The sequence below is a fragment of the Sminthopsis crassicaudata genome, chromosome 3, assembly GCF_048593235.1.
Source record: "Sminthopsis crassicaudata isolate SCR6 chromosome 3, ASM4859323v1, whole genome shotgun sequence".
Lineage (NCBI taxonomy): Eukaryota > Metazoa > Chordata > Mammalia > Dasyuromorphia > Dasyuridae > Sminthopsis > Sminthopsis crassicaudata.
In genome coordinates this window covers 357,255,924-357,274,274 of record NC_133619.1, presented here as the reverse complement: position 1 = coordinate 357,274,274, position 18,351 = coordinate 357,255,924, and the positions used below count along the sequence as shown (strand labels likewise).

Below are 18,351 nucleotides of genomic sequence, written 5' to 3'. Positions count from 1 at the left end.
TTTTAAGAAAAAGTTCATTTTTCTGAATCTTCTTTTCTAGTTTATTGATTTTGTTTACATAAATTTATTTTTCTTGTATTGTTCTTATTGTTGTTTTTGTTTTTAATTTTCCTCAATCTTTATTAGTTAATTTTAAATGTTTTAAAGTTTCTCTAGGAATTCTTTTTGGGCACGTGATGAGTATTTTATGCCACTCTTTGAGGTAGAAAAAGGTTTTTTATTATGATATCCTCCTCTGAAGATGAATCCTAGTCTTCCCTATTCCCATAGTAAGTTTCTGTGATTAGATTCTTTTTACTTCACCTGCTCATTCTGTAGTAGATTGTTGGTGTAGTCAACTCTAAGTCCTATGGGATGAGGGATGTTGCGTCTTACCTCAGGTTTTCCTTCAGTTCTCCTCTTTAGCCTATTAATGTCTGCATCAAGAAACATCCCTGCCCCACTGCTTCTGCACTTACTGGGTTTTTGCTGGTTCCTTTTCACTCAAATCTGTGTCTCAACAATACAATTGGTCATGACATTCTTTATCATTAGAGGTTCTCTCAATTTTCCTTGACTTGGTTGTCTGATTCCTCACACTGTCTATAAAGTAAAAGTTCCTATCATTAGGATTGAGAGTACTTTCCCACCCACTTAGCCCTAGGATTTACAAAGTGCTTCTTCAGAGAAACCAGCCTGGATGTCTTTACACTTCACTGGGCCAAATATCTGTCTTGATATCTTCTGATTTTTTGTTTGTCCCAGAAGGACCACTATTCTGCCTTAACTCTTACTAATTTTTAACTGAAGTTTGTTCTAAGGTATTTTTTCTCCTTGTTAGTGGGGGAAGTCTGGAGAGCTTGTAATTTTCTCACCTACTCTGCCCTCTTCTTAGAATCCTCTCCTGGGATAAGAGTCTTTAAAATTAGTCTGTCACATTATGAGGTATATTGTGAAGTTTGTGTGAAAATCTACGGGACTGCATGGTGTTAAAGCCTATTCAGGATACAAAACAATCACATTTTCTGTTCTTTTCCCCAAAGACAAACTTTTAAAATTTTTTTTGGAGGAAAGGGAAGGGAAATTTACTGCAAAAACAAAAAAAAAATGTCCCAGTCATTTTCAAAAAAGCAGTTTTAAAAGCTCATTTTCTACCATCAGGTTTCAAGGTGCTTTCCAGCTCCCTACTAAAACAGAGCAATCTACCCTCAAAATGTGAGCCAGCTTCTGCCAAACTCACTTGACTTGGCCACAACTCCCATGATGAGGGGAAAGCTAAAATTAATATGGTTAAATATTTTTTGTTTATTTAATATAATTTCATTTTGTTTGTTTCTCCTTTTGTATTTTTTTTTTAATGTTAGTATTTATTGAGCCAGAGAGGACAAGTATTGCTATTATCAGTGGCAATTAAAATTTTTTATAAGAGACATACATTTATTGGAGAAACAAAAGTAATGGAAATAAATTACTCATGTAATTAATACAAAAATAACAATAAGAGCAATCCAATAATGGACTCAAAGCAAAGAAGTCCATGGGGAAATCAAGATAATCAAGTATACATAATTTCATTGAAATTAAGTAACTGGAACCTTTCTGTACCTAATTCTCACTTATGCCTTATGAAGCAATGGTAGTTTTCTACAGAAAATTTTTCAAATTGTCAAATATTAGGGTTATTTTAACTAACTAGTTTATTATTTAGGAGATCTAAAATAACTTTGACCATTCCTTCTGAATGGCTCTAACTTAATTAATAGAAATTAATGGCTGACAATTCTGGCCAAGCCATTCATCTTACTTAGTTGACACCTTAAAAATAATAATGTCAAAATAGAAAGAAGAAACATAAACTTAATAGAAATAGAATTCAGAGTAATAACTGACAAAGAAAAATGGAAATTTTAGATCAAAGGAGAAGCAAGGCAGAGGATTGTGTAGTGATTCTCCAAGGTTGCTGTTGCAAGCCAGATTGAATCTGTAGCTCTAAGGAGAAATCTAAAGACCCTTGGTATCTCCACTGAAACATTTGGAGCTCCAATTCAGTCTAATTTTTCTTCTTAGTTATTAATTTAAACATGCCTAGTCCAATGGATTTCATTGCAAATTGACATATTATGAACAACTAAACTTCTTAAAGAATTTCAATATTTACTGAAGTCAGCAGGAACTTGGCTTTCCCTTTTGGGAAAGGAACATGTAACATTATAGAATATTTCCAAGGACTCTTGATTGGCAATCAGGAAATTATGTAAGCTTGGGCAAATCAGACTCATCAAATTGGAATTGGAAGGAATCTTAGATCTAATGTAGTCCAGCTCTGTCATTACATTTATGAAGAAAGGCATATTCACTAACGTGGTTGCTACCAGAGGCTGAAACTATTTCAAAACTCTTGACATTCCTAGTCCATTGTTACTTCTATTAAATCACATGATTCATTTAACTTTTATTCAATTTTCTTATGTATACAATGAGAAACTTGGAGTAGATTTCCTCTGATTTTCTAGCTAATAATAAAATCATGCAATTTGTGAGATCTTAGAATTATTTTAGCATCTGTTGTCCTTACTTTGATTATTGAATTCTGTCAGGAAAATAGGATAGATGAGTACATTGGAACTACATTTTAGACTTGGTTTTGCTGCATGATTTCAGATTATGTTGCTTGATTTCTACTTGTATAGATAAAGTAAGTCAAACACTTATTTTTCTCAGTTTTTAAAATAAAATTGTGTGATTGTTGTACATTGCTAAAGACAGGATTGCCTATATCTACATCTTCCTAAACCTAGTCACAATCTAAATAAACCATATACTTAATCTCTTCTGATTTCATTTTATTAGAAATATTTTACATTCTTGGAGGAAACTCTAATCAAAATGTAAAATGGAAACAGGGAAAACAGATGATAGAGTTATAGGTTTAGAAGTAGAGGGATATCTGAGTCCATCTGGTTGAAATCACACATTTTACAGGTAAGGAAACAAAGGTCTCAGAATTTTAAATTCTTTGCCTAAGGTAATGAACTAGGACAAGTCTCTAAAATTGTGAGTTTCCATTTCACTTTGTAAAAGCTAATAGGTAAAGGAACTATATGAATCAATGATAAGTATTACTGTGTGATAAGCATTTTTTTAAATAAAAGAATATAACCATACTTTCCAGCAATTTTTTAGGAAAAAAATTAAAGCTAGAAAGGAAAACTATACCAAGATCTATTTCTGGAAAGAGACAAAAGCAGTGATCAGAGTCCAACACTGATTAAAACTTGTTAGCAGTTTTCTGAAATGAACCTTTGAAGCTTATGGAAATAGGATTTGTACTATTGGCAATGAGGTAGTTCCTAAGAAAGTAGATCTTTTTACAGGACAGGGAAGTGGTCTTTAATCCAGCTCCAGTGAAGACAATTTAAATTGCTATTTGTTTGGGTGCAGGTGTTCTTAAGTTTTTTGGGTAGTTAGTTGTAATTCCTGAAACCCCTTTGTTTTTCAAAAAAGAGCAAAAATGAAAATCTTTTTGTACTTAGAAACTGACCATGAATTTTAAGATTTAAGTCCTCAGCTTCTCTCAAATTCTCAGGTTGCTAATGAAATGGGAAAGGTTTGTTTTTCATTCCTGTTTTGCTTTTTCCCCTTCTGGCTCATCTGCCTTTAGGTTCAGAGATCATTCTGGAAAAGCAGGATACTGAAAAATATCTACTATTAGCCTTGAAAAAGGGTAAAAATAAAAGATATATTCTGTATTTATTTTTTGTAGGACAAATGACACTGGCCTTCTTTCATTCAAAGACCACTTGCCTGTCACCCAAATAGTTATCACTGATACCAACAGATCAAACTCAGAAGCTGCCTGGAGAATTGGCCCATTACGTTGCTATGGAGACCGTGAGTAATAAACCAAAAGACTTTTGATTCATGATATTTAAGTAAGAGATGCTTCACCACCTTCATATGCTCACTTTCCTTTTCCCTCCTAAGCCCTCCACAGCTCTGACCCATCACTTGCTTTGTCCACTATCCCACAAACCCCCTTCCAAGAAAGAAACTCTCCTAAGAGATATTCTAATTCATTCCATGCAACCACTGCCTTCCATACCAATGAAGGATGTTTGTTTTCCCCCCAGGTCATTTTTGGAATGCAGCCTCATTTAATACAGAAGCCTCTTACCTTCACTTCCCCACCTTTCATGCAGAATTCAGCGCTGATATTTCATTATTTTTCAAAACCACGGCTTTGTCTGGCATCTTCTTGGAAAATCTGGGCATTAAAGACTTCATTCGGCTGGAAATAAGCTGTAAGTGACTATGTTTAGGAATTTGACACATATGACACATCCGAATGGGGGATGACATCCAGACTTGACTACTTCTGTGAACTTTAGTCATTCAGCTTAACTCTCTCACCTTTCAATTTATTCATGCAAACATACAGTGTGTTCAGGGAAGACTAGTGCCTCTGAAAGAGAACTGTTGAGCCCTTTACAGGCTGCTTTTTACCTTTGGTGTCCATCTGATATACCTCTCATCTGTAGCTCCAAGAAGCTACAGCATGCACAATGGCCACAACCTGGTAAAATGTTTCCGCAAACTGGCTAAGCCAGCTAAACTAATAACCAAGGGGTCTCAGACCCTATAATGAGTTAGAGGAGTGTCTACTCCAACCATGTGAAGACTTCCGCTGGTGGTATGGGTGAACAAGAACAATTTTTTTTCAATGGCCATGAAGGCAAGTGAACCAGGTGTTGTGGAGCTCTTAGAGTTTGGTTAGACCCCAAAGGTACCAAAGACCTCCAATACATCTATAGTCATCACCAGGTATCTTGACTCTATCCTGCCAATGGACAGGGGCAGCTCTGGAAGAGCTGATGATTCCATCCAATTCTGCCTCATTTAAACCCAATTTACACATGAATTAATCAAAGACATCTTCATTCAAAAAAATTGAACAACATTTTCTATAACATCTGTTCTAGCTTTAAAATTCTAGGATTCTATGATAAACATTAATAATGAATTACCTCCCATCTAATAACATCCTAGAAGATTATTTCACCATGAGATCCTTTGAAAGAGCATCCCAAAGTTTAACCTTCATTTTCACAGGTCTTGCTCAACTTTTCAAAGTGATGTTATAAAGCTCTGTCCAAGATGGGTTCTATCCCAAGTTATACACCTTGCTGTAAAATGCAGGTGATTGTATTCTTGGAGACTGTCACAAGAATGATAACCTTCAGCAATGGTAGGTCCTGATGAGGGAGGAAAAAATTAGCATACGTTTGACAGCTGGCTTTCTGACTCTTATCTCAATGACTGCTCAAAGTATTTTAAAGCCATAGTTACTTGGAGGCTACTATGAAAGATCTGTGTGTATGGTGATATTATGCACCATAAGAAAAATCACAAATCTTTTGAATTAGATTTAAAGATTGAGTTTTGTTTCTTATTCTGATTCATTTTTGGCCTGCTGATCTGATATTTGTCACCAAAGGAGACTCCTGATCTATTTTCCAATACTGTGGATGTGTAATTGCAGGGTGAGGATTTCACTTCATGGTCATCACCCAATTAGCCCTTGCCTGTTTAGTTGCAGTCTTGTTTTCAGGGAGCTTTTGCTGCTTCACCTATTACCCTCTTGCTTGTAAATAGATATTCCTTCTATTTCTAGCACATAGTTCAATGCCCTTTCATAGTCAGATTGAATTAATTGACTGTATTGCATCAATGACCCAATTGCATAAAATATCTTTAACAGTGTAAATAGCGCTTAAATAAAATACACTTTGAAATTTGAAAGCACCTCCTTCTCCATTCTCATCAAAGAGCAGATGGAAGATCTTGCCTAAGGAGACTACTCCTGATTATTCCAAAGGGCTCTTGCTAAATAGAGAGATGCTAAGTGATTCTATTGCAATCCAACTCAATGCACATAAGGAAAAAAATGATCTCCTTAATTGGAACCTTTAGCCTCCTTTTACTCCAATGATTGCAGGTATTAATGAAAGGAAGCAATTGAGACTTTGGATTTGAAATAGGATCCTTCATTCTCAACTCTGCTGGGCACTGAAAATGTGGCATTGAGTACCAACTATTTCATAATATGGGTATAATAACCTTAACATAAAATTTAATAAAATCATGCCCCACAGCCTTTTGATTCAGTAACACAATGGTAAATGTCATGGTGCATTACCACAAGGTAATGAGGTATGATTTAGTGTTAATTGCACATGTAAGTCCAATTTGTTTGTACTTTGTGATTCAGTACTTCACTCTTAGTATGGTTTAAAAAATTCAGGTTAGCATTAAATGTGTCAGAACCTTGAAATCCACTGAGATAATTGTTTAGCGGAAAAAATATAGGTATTCTATAGAAACAATACTGTTAAAACAAGTACTTACATAAATATTGGGAAGTCTCAAGATCTTTCTGCTATCTATTCCCTTATTCCCAAATCTTTAGTTTCTCTTTAGTATATCATCATATTGCATCTTGCAGCCAGATGGAATTTTCTGCCTAAAAGGTTCATAGCAAGGAACACCAGCAGACCAGCTGCTTGGGAAGGAGATGGCCTTTTCACAGATGTAGAGACACAAAATGGATTTCCCCTCATCCCTGAGGGTTGCTCCATTAATAATCTGAGCAACAGATTATTGAGCAACAAAATTTGATACATCCAATTTGTTGGACAGGAAACAATAGGTTTCTGTGAATTTTTTTAATCCATTGACTTCTGGGTCGCTTCCAACTAGTTTATTTGGATTTTTTAGCATTTGGTATTATTATTTTATAAAAAATGAGAAACCACTTTAGTGTGCCCACAAGCCATAATTGGTATTTTTTGCAATAGCAAAAAAATTTAATTATTTGTCTAAAATATCATCTATTTTGGCAACCTTATTTCTATAATGGTGAATTTAGCAAAATATCATCTATTTGATAGGTACAAATAGCTTGAGATTTTTTTTTTATTGATATATAATTCTACTATTAAATGTCCTTGAACCATCAGAGAATAGACTTAACTATGAATTCTAAGTTGCTTATATAGCCCCTTTACCTAAATATCTCATGGCATACAAGGATTTATTTATAGAAATTATAAGATGAAAAGGAGCACATCCAACATACAATCTATCAGTCTATCTATCTATTAATAAGTAAATAACTAGATAGCTAGTTAGATGGATAGGTAGAGTCACTCACTCAACAGGCATTTCTTGAAGGACAAATACTGTTCTAAGCAGTTGAGATAGAAAGATAAAGAAGAAACGTTTCACATATATATATGTATGTGTATATATATATACATTTTGAAATATCAGAGACAGTGATGATCCTGGACAATACTGATAAATTTGAATTCAGACTAGATGTACATTTTCTTCATATAGTTATAGAATAAAATTTTACAATGAGAAGAAATCTTAGTGATTACCTAATTTTTTTCATTTTCTAGTTTATGATACTCAAGGACAATTGAGTTATTTGACTTTTCTAACAACAATAAGTGAGTTTGTGGTTCAGCTTATATTACAATCCAAATTTTCAGCCTACAAGTAAATAATCCTCCATGTTTGCCATAGTACCTCATTAAGATCTGGTAGCTATAACTTTTTGAACATCTCCAAAATAAATACGAAACAAAGTCCTCCTATTCATAGTTTCAGAGAATATTGGACTTTAAAGAGACCTTAGAGCAGGGTTACTCAAACTACGGCCCGCAGGGCATATGCGGCCCGATGAGAACATTTATGTGGCCCGATGAGAACATTTATGTGGCCCAATGAGAACATTTATGTGGCCCGCCAGGTTAAGGTAAAATCAGACCAGAAATGACATTCAACCTAAACTCGCGTTAGCAATGCACACTTCTGGCACTGGGCTGAGGTGGTGGAGACAGAGTGTGAGGTGCTCCAACAGTCTAAGGGACAGTGAACTGGCCCCCTATATAAAAAGTTTGAGGAACACTGCCTTAGAGGGTGGCAAGTCTAACTTACATATGTTATAGATGAATAAACCACAGTCAAAAAATCTCAAGCCATAGAGGTAAATAGGATTCACCTAAGACATAAAACTGGATATAGCTTAAAAGGTGATACATCATTCAGTGAATAATATTCATAAATTACCATATATCTATTCAACTTTGTCTAGAGAGTGCTTTATTCTAGGTGGTACAAATGGATTGTGGAGGGGTTCTTGAGAAAATCAGAAAAACTATTTACATGATAGCTATTTCATATCTATTAACTTTAACTCACCCCCCCCAAAGCCTATAAATTTCTCAAGTACATGAGGATAACTTGAACATTATTGTGGGGGGAGGGTGTTCTTAAATACCAAGCACTGACCAATAAATAATCGTTAAATTGATTTACTGTAAAATGAAGTTTTTATGCTCTAGTTTCTCATGTGCTGTTTTCATAAATAACTAATTTTTCATAAATATCTTCATCATAAAGAATAAAGTAAATGTAAAGATTTGCTATAAATGGAGGAGGGAAAAAGCAAATAAAATAGTTAAGCTACCTTTGAAGAGATGTGTTTTGCAAATTCTTGAACATTCATCCCACATGCTTTTTTACAGTTTGATCTCATGTAGAAGTGCTAATTTTATAGACATTCATTAATTGCCTGATTGTATCCTAGAAGTTTAGCATAAATATTAGAAGAATAAATACAAGTGAAGTACTTATAAATGATTTTCAATTTTCATGAAGATCCACACTTGCAAATAATCCATTTTCATTTATCTAGGATTAATTTTTTTTTCATTCTCAGGTTTGTGAGTACTTAGTGATTTATCTGGGTCAATATGATCATAAAATAAAATTAGAAATATAGTTCACATTTGGCAGAAAAGTATGTTACCCATATTTGTTTGTTTTTTCAAATCAAAATTTAATACTTTTGAAAAGAAGTACAGTCAGTACTTCCTCCAAGGTTTAGGGGAAGGAAGGAAGACATTGAGATAAAGATTTTAGCTTTCCTCCTGATTTAGACACAGGAATTAATGCTATCAACCATGCCATAAATTTATCTTTGAATATAGTAACTAGAGGCAGGAAATAGACTCAAGGAAAGGGGGAAAGAATATTTATGAGGAAGGAAGGTGGGTAAGTGAATGGATTGTAGAAACTCCAAATATATGACCAAAGAAATATTGTCTCTTCCCTTTTTCACTTTTCTCTAAAATAAAATTACTTTACTCATCTCTATGTCTTTGTCTCTGAGTCTTCTATCTGTCTCTCCCTCTTTCTCTCTGTCTCTGTTTTTCTCTTTGTGTATCTTTCTCTGGCTTTCTCTTTCTTTAAGTTTCCTCTCTCTATCTCCAAGTAGAGATTCTGTGACTTAACTATAGATAAGAATGGAATCTTTTGATTATTTAGCTTCTGATCCCAGATATTTAACTTCTTTTTTTTTTTTTTTTTTTTTTTGACAATCAGGTGCCATTCCCCACCCTGCTTTTGGGCCTACCATAAGAGTGTTGGACTTAATAGAAATATGATTTGCTTTAGACTTATGGAGTTCTGAACTCCTGAACTCCAGTGGTCCATTGTTCTTAATCTCCTCAGGAGAAGAAATAAGTATGAACCGCTTGCCTCCACTTAGCTTAATTAGAAAGGGAAGAGGAAATAATCTACCTGCTACAACATAGAAGAGAATTCAGCCAAGCCCTACATATACAAGCTTTTTCCTCTTCCACTGAATTCCATTTTCTCTCTCTTTCTGTTGAAATTATTAGTATTTCAGGTATTGTAGAAAGAGCAAACAAGTTGGAGGCCAAAGGCTCACATTGAATTCTTTTTCACCCATTTACATTTTGTTCTTTAACAAGTCCTCTTACCTCCCTCCAAATCTCAGTGCTATCATTTGTTTAATGGAAATATTAAACTTGTTCATCACCAGAGTCACTTTCTTTAAAAAAAAAAAAAAAACTAATGTTTTTACTTATTTTTTCTAGTAAATTTATTTATTTTTAATATATATTGTTTTATTAATCATTTTGGGAGAGAAAAATCAGAACAAAGGAATAAAACCATGGGAGAGAGAGAAAAAACAACAAGTGAACATAGCATGTATTAATTTATATTCAGTCTCTTTAGTTCTTTTTCTGGATGCAGATAGCATTACCTATCCACCTCTATTGGGACTGATTTGGATCACTGAACCACTGACAAATATCAAGTCTTTCATAGATGATCATCTCATATTCTTGCTGTTATTGTGTACAATGTGTTCCTGGTTCTATATGTTTTGCTCAGCATTAGTTTGTGTAAATCTTCCCAGGCCTGACTACAATCAGTTTGTTCATCATGTTTTATAAAGCAGTAATATTGTATTACTTTCATATACTGTAACTTATTCAGCCATTTTCCAAATGATTTAGATCTAATCATTTTCTAGTTCTTTGCTAACACAAAAAAGCTATTACAAACATTTTTTGCACATATGTTTCCTTTTCCCTCAGTTATAATTGCCTTGGGTTATAGACCCAGTAATAGCATTTCTGGGTCAATTGGTATGAACAGCTTTATAGCCCTTTGGGTATAGTTCCAAATTGCTCTCCAGAATGGTTGTATCATTTCACAACTCCACCAACAATGCATCAGTGCCCCAGTTTTTGTATAGTCCCTCCAATATTTATCATTTTCTTTTCCTGTCATTTTAACTAATCTGAGAGATGTGAAGTGATATCTCTGATATCAGAGTTGTTTTAATTTGCAGCTCTCTAATTAATAGTGATTTAGCACATTTTTATATGACTATAGATGGCTTTAATTTCATTATCTGAAAATTGTCTGTTCATATCCTTTGACCATTTATCAATTGGGAAATGACTTTTATTTTAAAAATTTGACACAGTTCTTTATATATTTTAGAATGAAATATATCAGAAACATTGACTATAAACATTTTTCCCATCTTTGTAGTTCTGTTTTATCTTGTTTCTGTTGGCTTTGTTTGTACAAAACAAACTTTTAATTTAATGTAAACAAAATTTTCCATTTTGCCTTTTATAATGTTCTTTAGTTCTTCTTTGGTCATATATTCTTCCATTCTCCAAAGTTCTGATAGGTAATTTAATCCCTTGCTCTCCTAATTTTTTTAGGGTATCATCCTTTATACCCAAAACATATATCTCATTTTTACCTTATTTCCATGTGGGGTGTGAGATGTAGGTCTATGCCGAGTTTCTGACATATTCTTTTCCAGTTTTTCCAGCAATTTTTGTCAAATAGTGGGTTCTTATTCCATAAGCTATAGTTTGGTGGTTTATTTAAATATTAGATTACTATAAGCCTTGAATATTGTGTCATGTAAATATAATCTATTCCCAATCCATCACTTTATTTCTTAGGCAGTACCAAATTGTTTTGATGATTACTGCTGTATAATATAGTTTTAGGTCTGATACTGCTAAACCAGAATCTTGAATTTCTTTTTTCATTAGTTCCCTTGATATTCTTGACTTTTTGTTCTTCCAGATGAATTTTGTTATTATTTTTTCTAGTTTAACAAAATAAAATTTTGGTAGTTTGGTATGACACTAAACAAATAGACCAATTTAAATGCCAAGGTCTCTTTCAAGCTCCTCTGCCAGTCTTTGGGGGGCAGGGGAATATGATGGAGAACCCTAAATTAGATTCTTCCATATGCAATACCTTAATTTCATTTTTGCTTTTTTCTTCTGATTTGTGCTTAAAAACCTTTTCAATAAAATGTTGACCTCAATATAAGTGATCTTGCATTTTTTCTATTACTACTATTAATATAATGTAATATTTGTTTAAAAGCAAACATATATTTTAAATAAGAGGTGAAATTCAAGAAAGATGAGTACCTGACACAAGTGATGTTAAAGAATTGAAAGATGAGATTGCTAATCTAGTAGTAATTTTTTAACATCAAGAGATAATAAAACAGAGATTATAAACTGAAGAGTAAATTTATAGGGCCATTTATAAGATTAATTTAGACTTATAAGTGATCCAAGAAGGCCCTCATTTTATAGATGAGGGAAGAAGAAAATTCAAGAAGTTAAGTACCTTGCTTATGGTTACTTACACAAGTAATCAGTAACAGAAGTAGATTTTAACATAGGTTTTCTCATTTAAAAACGACAATATTTGTTTACTATACCAACCTGAATCTGCAAAGAGGACAAAATTTCCAAACTAGAAAAAATTATCTTCAACATGATCCTATTTTGAAACAATTTTGCTTTCCTCATAGTAGAATCATTACATTAGTAAATACACTTTACCTGTGTTTTAACAAAGCATTGATAAAGTTTCCATGCCTTCCTTATGTATATTATATATGAATGTGACCTACAATGTACTATACAGACATTTAAAATAGATTGAATTAATAGACACAAGAATTGTCATTAATCATTCAATAATAAGTTTCAAAAATATGTCCAATAGATTTCTCCATGTTTCTATACTTATGATTTTCTTGTTAAACATTTTTTTCAGTGTTTTGGATAAAGACATGGATCATATTTTTATTAGATTTTAAGATTCAGTAAATCCAGGAGGAATGTGTAACAAACTTGACAAGAGTCAGAATATTTTTAAATGTTTATTGAAGGATCATAGCACTGGTTAAAGTTTATGAAGATGAAATTTAATGGAAATGATTGTAAAATGTTAAACTTGGTTTAATGATAATAATAAAGCAAAAACAAACACTGTCACAAATACAAAATTGGAAAGAATTAATAACAAGCAGTTCAGCAGAAAAGATCTGTGGTTCTTAGTAGTTAAAGACTTACTATGATTCATAATTGTTATGTGACAACCAGAAAGATAAGATCCTTATTCACACAGAGAGACATAGAAAGAACACTACTTTATCATTCCCTAAGAAGACCACATCTGAAGCATTGTATCATTTCCAAATTTTCTAAAGGTCGTCAGTATTCTGGACAGTGTCCAGAGGAGTTTGAACAATATTTGAACAAATTTCCATTTTAAATAATTTAAAGTTTTGTTGAAATAACTAAGGGAGTTTATTTTTAGGGCACATGGAAGAGGGATATGATTTGCCATGTGCAATACCAGAGTACATAATAAGGCATAATGGGTGAATTTTATCAAAAGAGAAAAAAAGGAAAGTAAGGGAACATATGCTAACAATTACAACTATGTAAAATGGAATGGAAGTTATGGTTTCCATGTCACTAGATATCTTCAAGAAAACAGTGGATAATCATATGTCAGGGACATTAGAATGTAAATTTTAATACAGTATGAATATAACTAGATGGCTTGTAAATTCCCTTCTGGTTCTGAGATTTTATCGTTCAATTACACACAAAGTCTTAAAAGAGACATCACAGTTTCCTTCAATTATTTAAAGGACTACCATGAAGACAAATAAGACACATTCTGCTTAACCTCAGAGAACAGATCTGAAAGCAGTAGACAGAAACTACTAAAGCATAGTTAAGAACAATGTGATGGGGAAAAAAAAAAAAAAACAACTTTTAATAATCAAAACTCTTAAACTGTAGTGAGGTGTTTCCAGAAGTAATGGATTCCCCTTCTCCCTGGGATCTTCAAGGTGTTGCTATGAGTATAATTTTGGGCAAGTTATTGAGTTTCTTTTAGTCTTAGTTTCTTCATCTATAAAATGGAGATAATAATAGCACCTACCTTCATTTGTAAAATGTTAAACTTGGTTTTGTGTATCAAATGAGATAGCATCTGTTTAGCACTTTATAAAACCTTAACCAAGCCTGTAAATGCTTGTTATTAGTATATGAATCAGGATAATGACTTATTGATGATACAGTTGATGAAATTTCTGTTCAGAAATTGGAAAAGCTGAAAAAGTTGAAATTGAAATCACTTCATATTATACGATGCTGTGATTCTAATACTTATATTTGATAAACTAGTTATTCATATACCATTTCATGTACTGATTATTCATGTACAATAATAGCCTTTTCTAATGTTCCCCATTTTCTGTTCCAGCTCCTTCAGAAGTAACATTTTCAATTGACGTTGGGAATGGTCCCATGGAGCTCACAATTCTTTCTCCATCACCCTTGAATGACAACCAATGGCATTATGTTCGGGCTGAAAGAAATCTCAAACAGACTTTTCTCCAGGTGGATGACCTTCCAGCAAAGATATTGGAGACACAAAAGGAGGGATATTTTCGATTGCAGCTAACCAGTCAATTATTTGTAGGTAGGGAACTTATTTTGAGAAATGTTTAAATGTCAATATATTATATATTAAAGTTTCTAAAACCATAATTATGAATACTATCAAAGTCCAAATCAATAGAACAATGGACTCATTATGAGACTCCTGCCATATCTAACTCAATTTTAAATATTATTTTTTAAATTATGAAGATCCAGTTCAATTCTCTCATTTAAGTGTTAGTGACCCAAACACAGAAATTATTTAATGATGTTGTAAAGTCAATAAAGTATATGTTCAGAACTCTAAGGAGCTTCTTACTCTCTTACCCTCAGTTTTTTTCAACATTTTTTCTTACCTAAACATGGCCTAAAGAAATAACGTGTGTGTGCATATATATATATATATATATATATATATGTACATATATATATATATATATATATATATATTCATTCTCTTCTCTTTGTAAATACATATTACTTCTACCTTTGGTCCCTTTTTTAAAAATATGGGATGTACTAGCTGAAGCTTATTTTACTTGGGTGGAACTTGTCCATAAAGGAAAAAACATTTTGGCTTCCTTGCTGCCTGAGGTCTGAAAGTCACTCTCTGAGAAGTTGATAACTCAATATTTTTTTTCCAAAATCCCACTGCCTTATGGTAATTCATTTCTGAACTGAAGTAACTGGTTGTTGTGTCAATTGAAGTGATGGAGAGGAATTTTTAAAAATTAAATTATGTTCCTTTTTTAATTTAGGAAATGTGTCTTTTAAAATGTTATATAAATTTTATGTTCCACAATTATGTATCATTTAAATTTAATCTTGAACTTGGATGCCAAGGCTAAATTAATCAAAGCCTAGCCTGGAATTAGAGTTTAATGCTATCTGTGGTCCTATGTCTCTAATGCCCAGTGTGGATAAACTCCTTAAAAAATCCTTCTACAAAAGAACCCTCCACTTTCTCTTTTTTCACTTTTTTTTTTAACCCCTGACTATCCAGATTTCAACCTCATTATTCCATCAAAACTCATATCTCCAAAGTTAATAATGATCCCTTAGAGGCTTAAATCCCAAGCCATTTTTGCAATCCTCATTCTCTTTTACTTCTGTGAAGTCTTTGCCACAATTCATCACACTCTCCTCCATCACACTCTCATCTTTCTAGGCTTTCAGGACATTATTCCACACTGATTCTTCTACATATTTGAGTGTTCTTTCTCAGATTGCTATATCTTCATCCAGATTGTACCCTCTAATTGTGTGCTATAGAGTTCTATCCTGGGACATTTTCTCTCCCCTTCTCCTTCTAATTATTTCACTGGATGATTTCATTATCTTCTATGAATTTAATTAAAATTTATATACTGATGATTCTCCAACCTATCACCTAAGCCTCTCTGCTGACCTTCGATCTCTTATTTCCAAGTGCATTTGAGACATCTGGAAACTTTGTAGACATCTTGAACTTAACATATCTATCATTAAATTATCTTTTCACCTAAATCATTCCTTCTTTATCCCAAATTCTCTATGATGGCAACATCACCCTCCCATTTCTTCCAGACAAATTGTCATCCTATAAATCATCCTCGATATCTCTTCCTTCCCTCTTTCTTCCATAAGTAATCTTTTGCTAAGGTCTGGAAATTTTATCTTTGCAACTTTTCTTTCTTTCCTTTGATGCTGTCATCATTCTAGTTAAGGACCTTATTATTTTTTGCAATATAACCTGCTTGTATGTCTACCGGTCTCAAGCCTCTTTCCACTCCAATTCATCCTCCATTTATCCACGGCAAATGACTTTCTTAAAGTGCATATATGAGAATGTCTTATATGTCCCCACTCAATAAACTCCAGTGACTCTAAATTACCTCTAGGATCAAATAGAAATCCTCTGTTCATCATTCAAAACCCTTTATAATCTAGCTTTCTCCTAAATATACAGTCTTTTTTTTTAAACTTCTAACACATATTCTTCAATTTAATCATACTCCATATATATGACTTTTATATGTGTATATATATACATGTATACATATACATATATATATATATACATGTATATATATTAGTTTGCTTTTATCTTCTTAACTATCTTGTGAACTCCTTAAGAGTGATCACTATCTTTTGTACCTTTTTTACAGATTAGCTAGCACAAATTTCGTCCTAAATAAGTGTTTCTAATAATCACAGTGATTTCAGATTATTGTGAGAAGATTGGGGGGGGGGGGCATTGTTTGGAATAAATAGGCAAAAGGCAACCAATAGTTCTATGGTAATGAGGTTGGAAGGCAGCCCACTGCCTTCTTTTCATTAGGAGTGATGCCCTTATACCAGCTCTGCATTAATCTATAGAGCTCTTTTCTAACTTGTCTGGGATCTCTACCTTACTGTGAATGCTAAATTTTATTTTGCCACTTTTAGTGGTGGTAGAAGTGGTAGTAGGAAAAATAGACAGTTTTTAAAGGATTCAGGTTCTTTATTAACCAAGTTTTGACTGACAAGTTGATAACTTTAATTCTTCTTAAACTTGGAAAATATTTTTTCAGCCTAGGAGTTAAAAAAACAAACTAAAAGAAAATCCAGACAAGCCAAACCATGAAGAAAAATCATTTGAAAGTTGTTTAAGTAGCTTCTTTTCAAGAAATTTTAATTACATTTTTAAATATGAAGTGGAAAATTAAGCCTTGGAGATAATGTAACATTATCAAAGTCAAGAGATTGACCTTAGATAAAAACCTGAATTTCTAATGCCTAGTAGAAACTTGAACATAAAGACAAATGCTTACTACCCACTAAGACTTAAAAAAAAAAAAATCCACAGGCTCCTGCCCCCACAAATAGTAATAGTTAACTGCAATAGTTTGGGAATGATTGTTCTCCCATGCTTTTTGGACCTTTCACTCCTCAAGATTGGTTCAGTGCCACATTTTATATCTAAGTTAAATAGTTTATTAAGAACATAGGAACTGAAAGAAGAGTAATATAATGTGAAAATGTCACATTTTCTCTTCATAATTTGAACTTTATCTTTTCATCTGTCACATTTTGCATATTTAACATAAGCTAAGATGCAAATGATTAAAAAGGTCTCTATGATTACAAGGTATTTGCTTAATTAATAAGCCATATAAGTAATAGGACTTGCTGTTTAAAATACATTTTTAAAATTTTATGTGTCTGTTTTATTCTATTTAAGCGCAGCACTTCATTTCTCTCAAGAAGCTTACTATTCATCAAGATTTAATATCTTTTTGGTAGAATCAGTTCAAGTATTTTGCAATTTTCATAAATTATATTTCATGCCCAAGCTTAATTTATCTTCAAGCAGTATTTATGGATCCTTCTAGCTGAATGCTATTTATAAATGCCTTATAACTTTTTAAAAATATTATTTCATGCAAATTTTGCAGAGCTATAAAATTATCATATGTCTTGGATCTCTGGTAAACTTTTTTTTTTTTTTTTTACTTAGAAAGGGGTAAAAGGGAAAGCTAAGTTTAATACTAGGTATTAATCTTTAGAAATTTTATTTGAAATGGAACCTCAAATTCAAGGAACTTTTAATGAGTTGATGGCCTTGGGAGAGAAGTCTTACTGTTTGTCTTGTATTCATAAAGAATATGTTTCTTAAGTTGACTGAAATTTGTAAAACATAAAAATCAATCTACTTAATAAAATAATGTTAAATTAAGGGTGATAGTTTTTTTTTTAAATTTAATAAATGAAAAGTTGTCACTGTGTAAAATTTGACAATAGGTCAAATTCTTAAACATTAGTTCACTGAGTTTTATTTACAATTCTCAAAGTTCCTTTTTAGAAAGAAGGACAAAATGAGGGAGTATGGCATATTGCCTTTGGAGGCATTAGATTAAAGATTTGAAAGCACTAGAAATGTATGTCGTCCATTCAGGAAGGATTAATCATTTAGTATTAATGTACTATCTCTTCAATGCTGAGCTAGAAAATGGAAGAAAGATAAATATATTATAATATTTATAAGGTGTGTAGGATTTGAAAAATATGGTACAATTATTGTTATCATTATAGATGATAGTGATCATTATAGATGATAGTGATCATTATAGATGATAGTGATGGTGGTGATGATAATATTAGCAATGATTATTATAGTGGAGATGGTGGTGATGTTGATGAGAAAGAAGAGCAGAAAAGTGGAGGAATAGGAGGA

General features: G+C 32.6%; 1 protein-coding gene across 3 annotated transcripts in view; it reads left to right on the top strand.

Moving 5' to 3' along the window:
* CNTNAP5 (contactin associated protein family member 5) overlaps positions 1-18,351 on the top strand; it is a 949,942-nt gene that overhangs the window by 745,679 nt on the left and 185,912 nt on the right. For all 3 annotated transcript variants that reach the window (XM_074301761.1, XM_074301760.1, XM_074301762.1), the window contains exons 15-17: positions 3,743-3,870; positions 4,110-4,280; positions 13,978-14,196. In XM_074301761.1, coding sequence (XP_074157862.1) covers positions 3,743-3,870; positions 4,110-4,280; positions 13,978-14,196 — 518 coding nt within the window. The remainder of the gene's footprint in view (positions 1-3,742; positions 3,871-4,109; positions 4,281-13,977; positions 14,197-18,351) is intronic.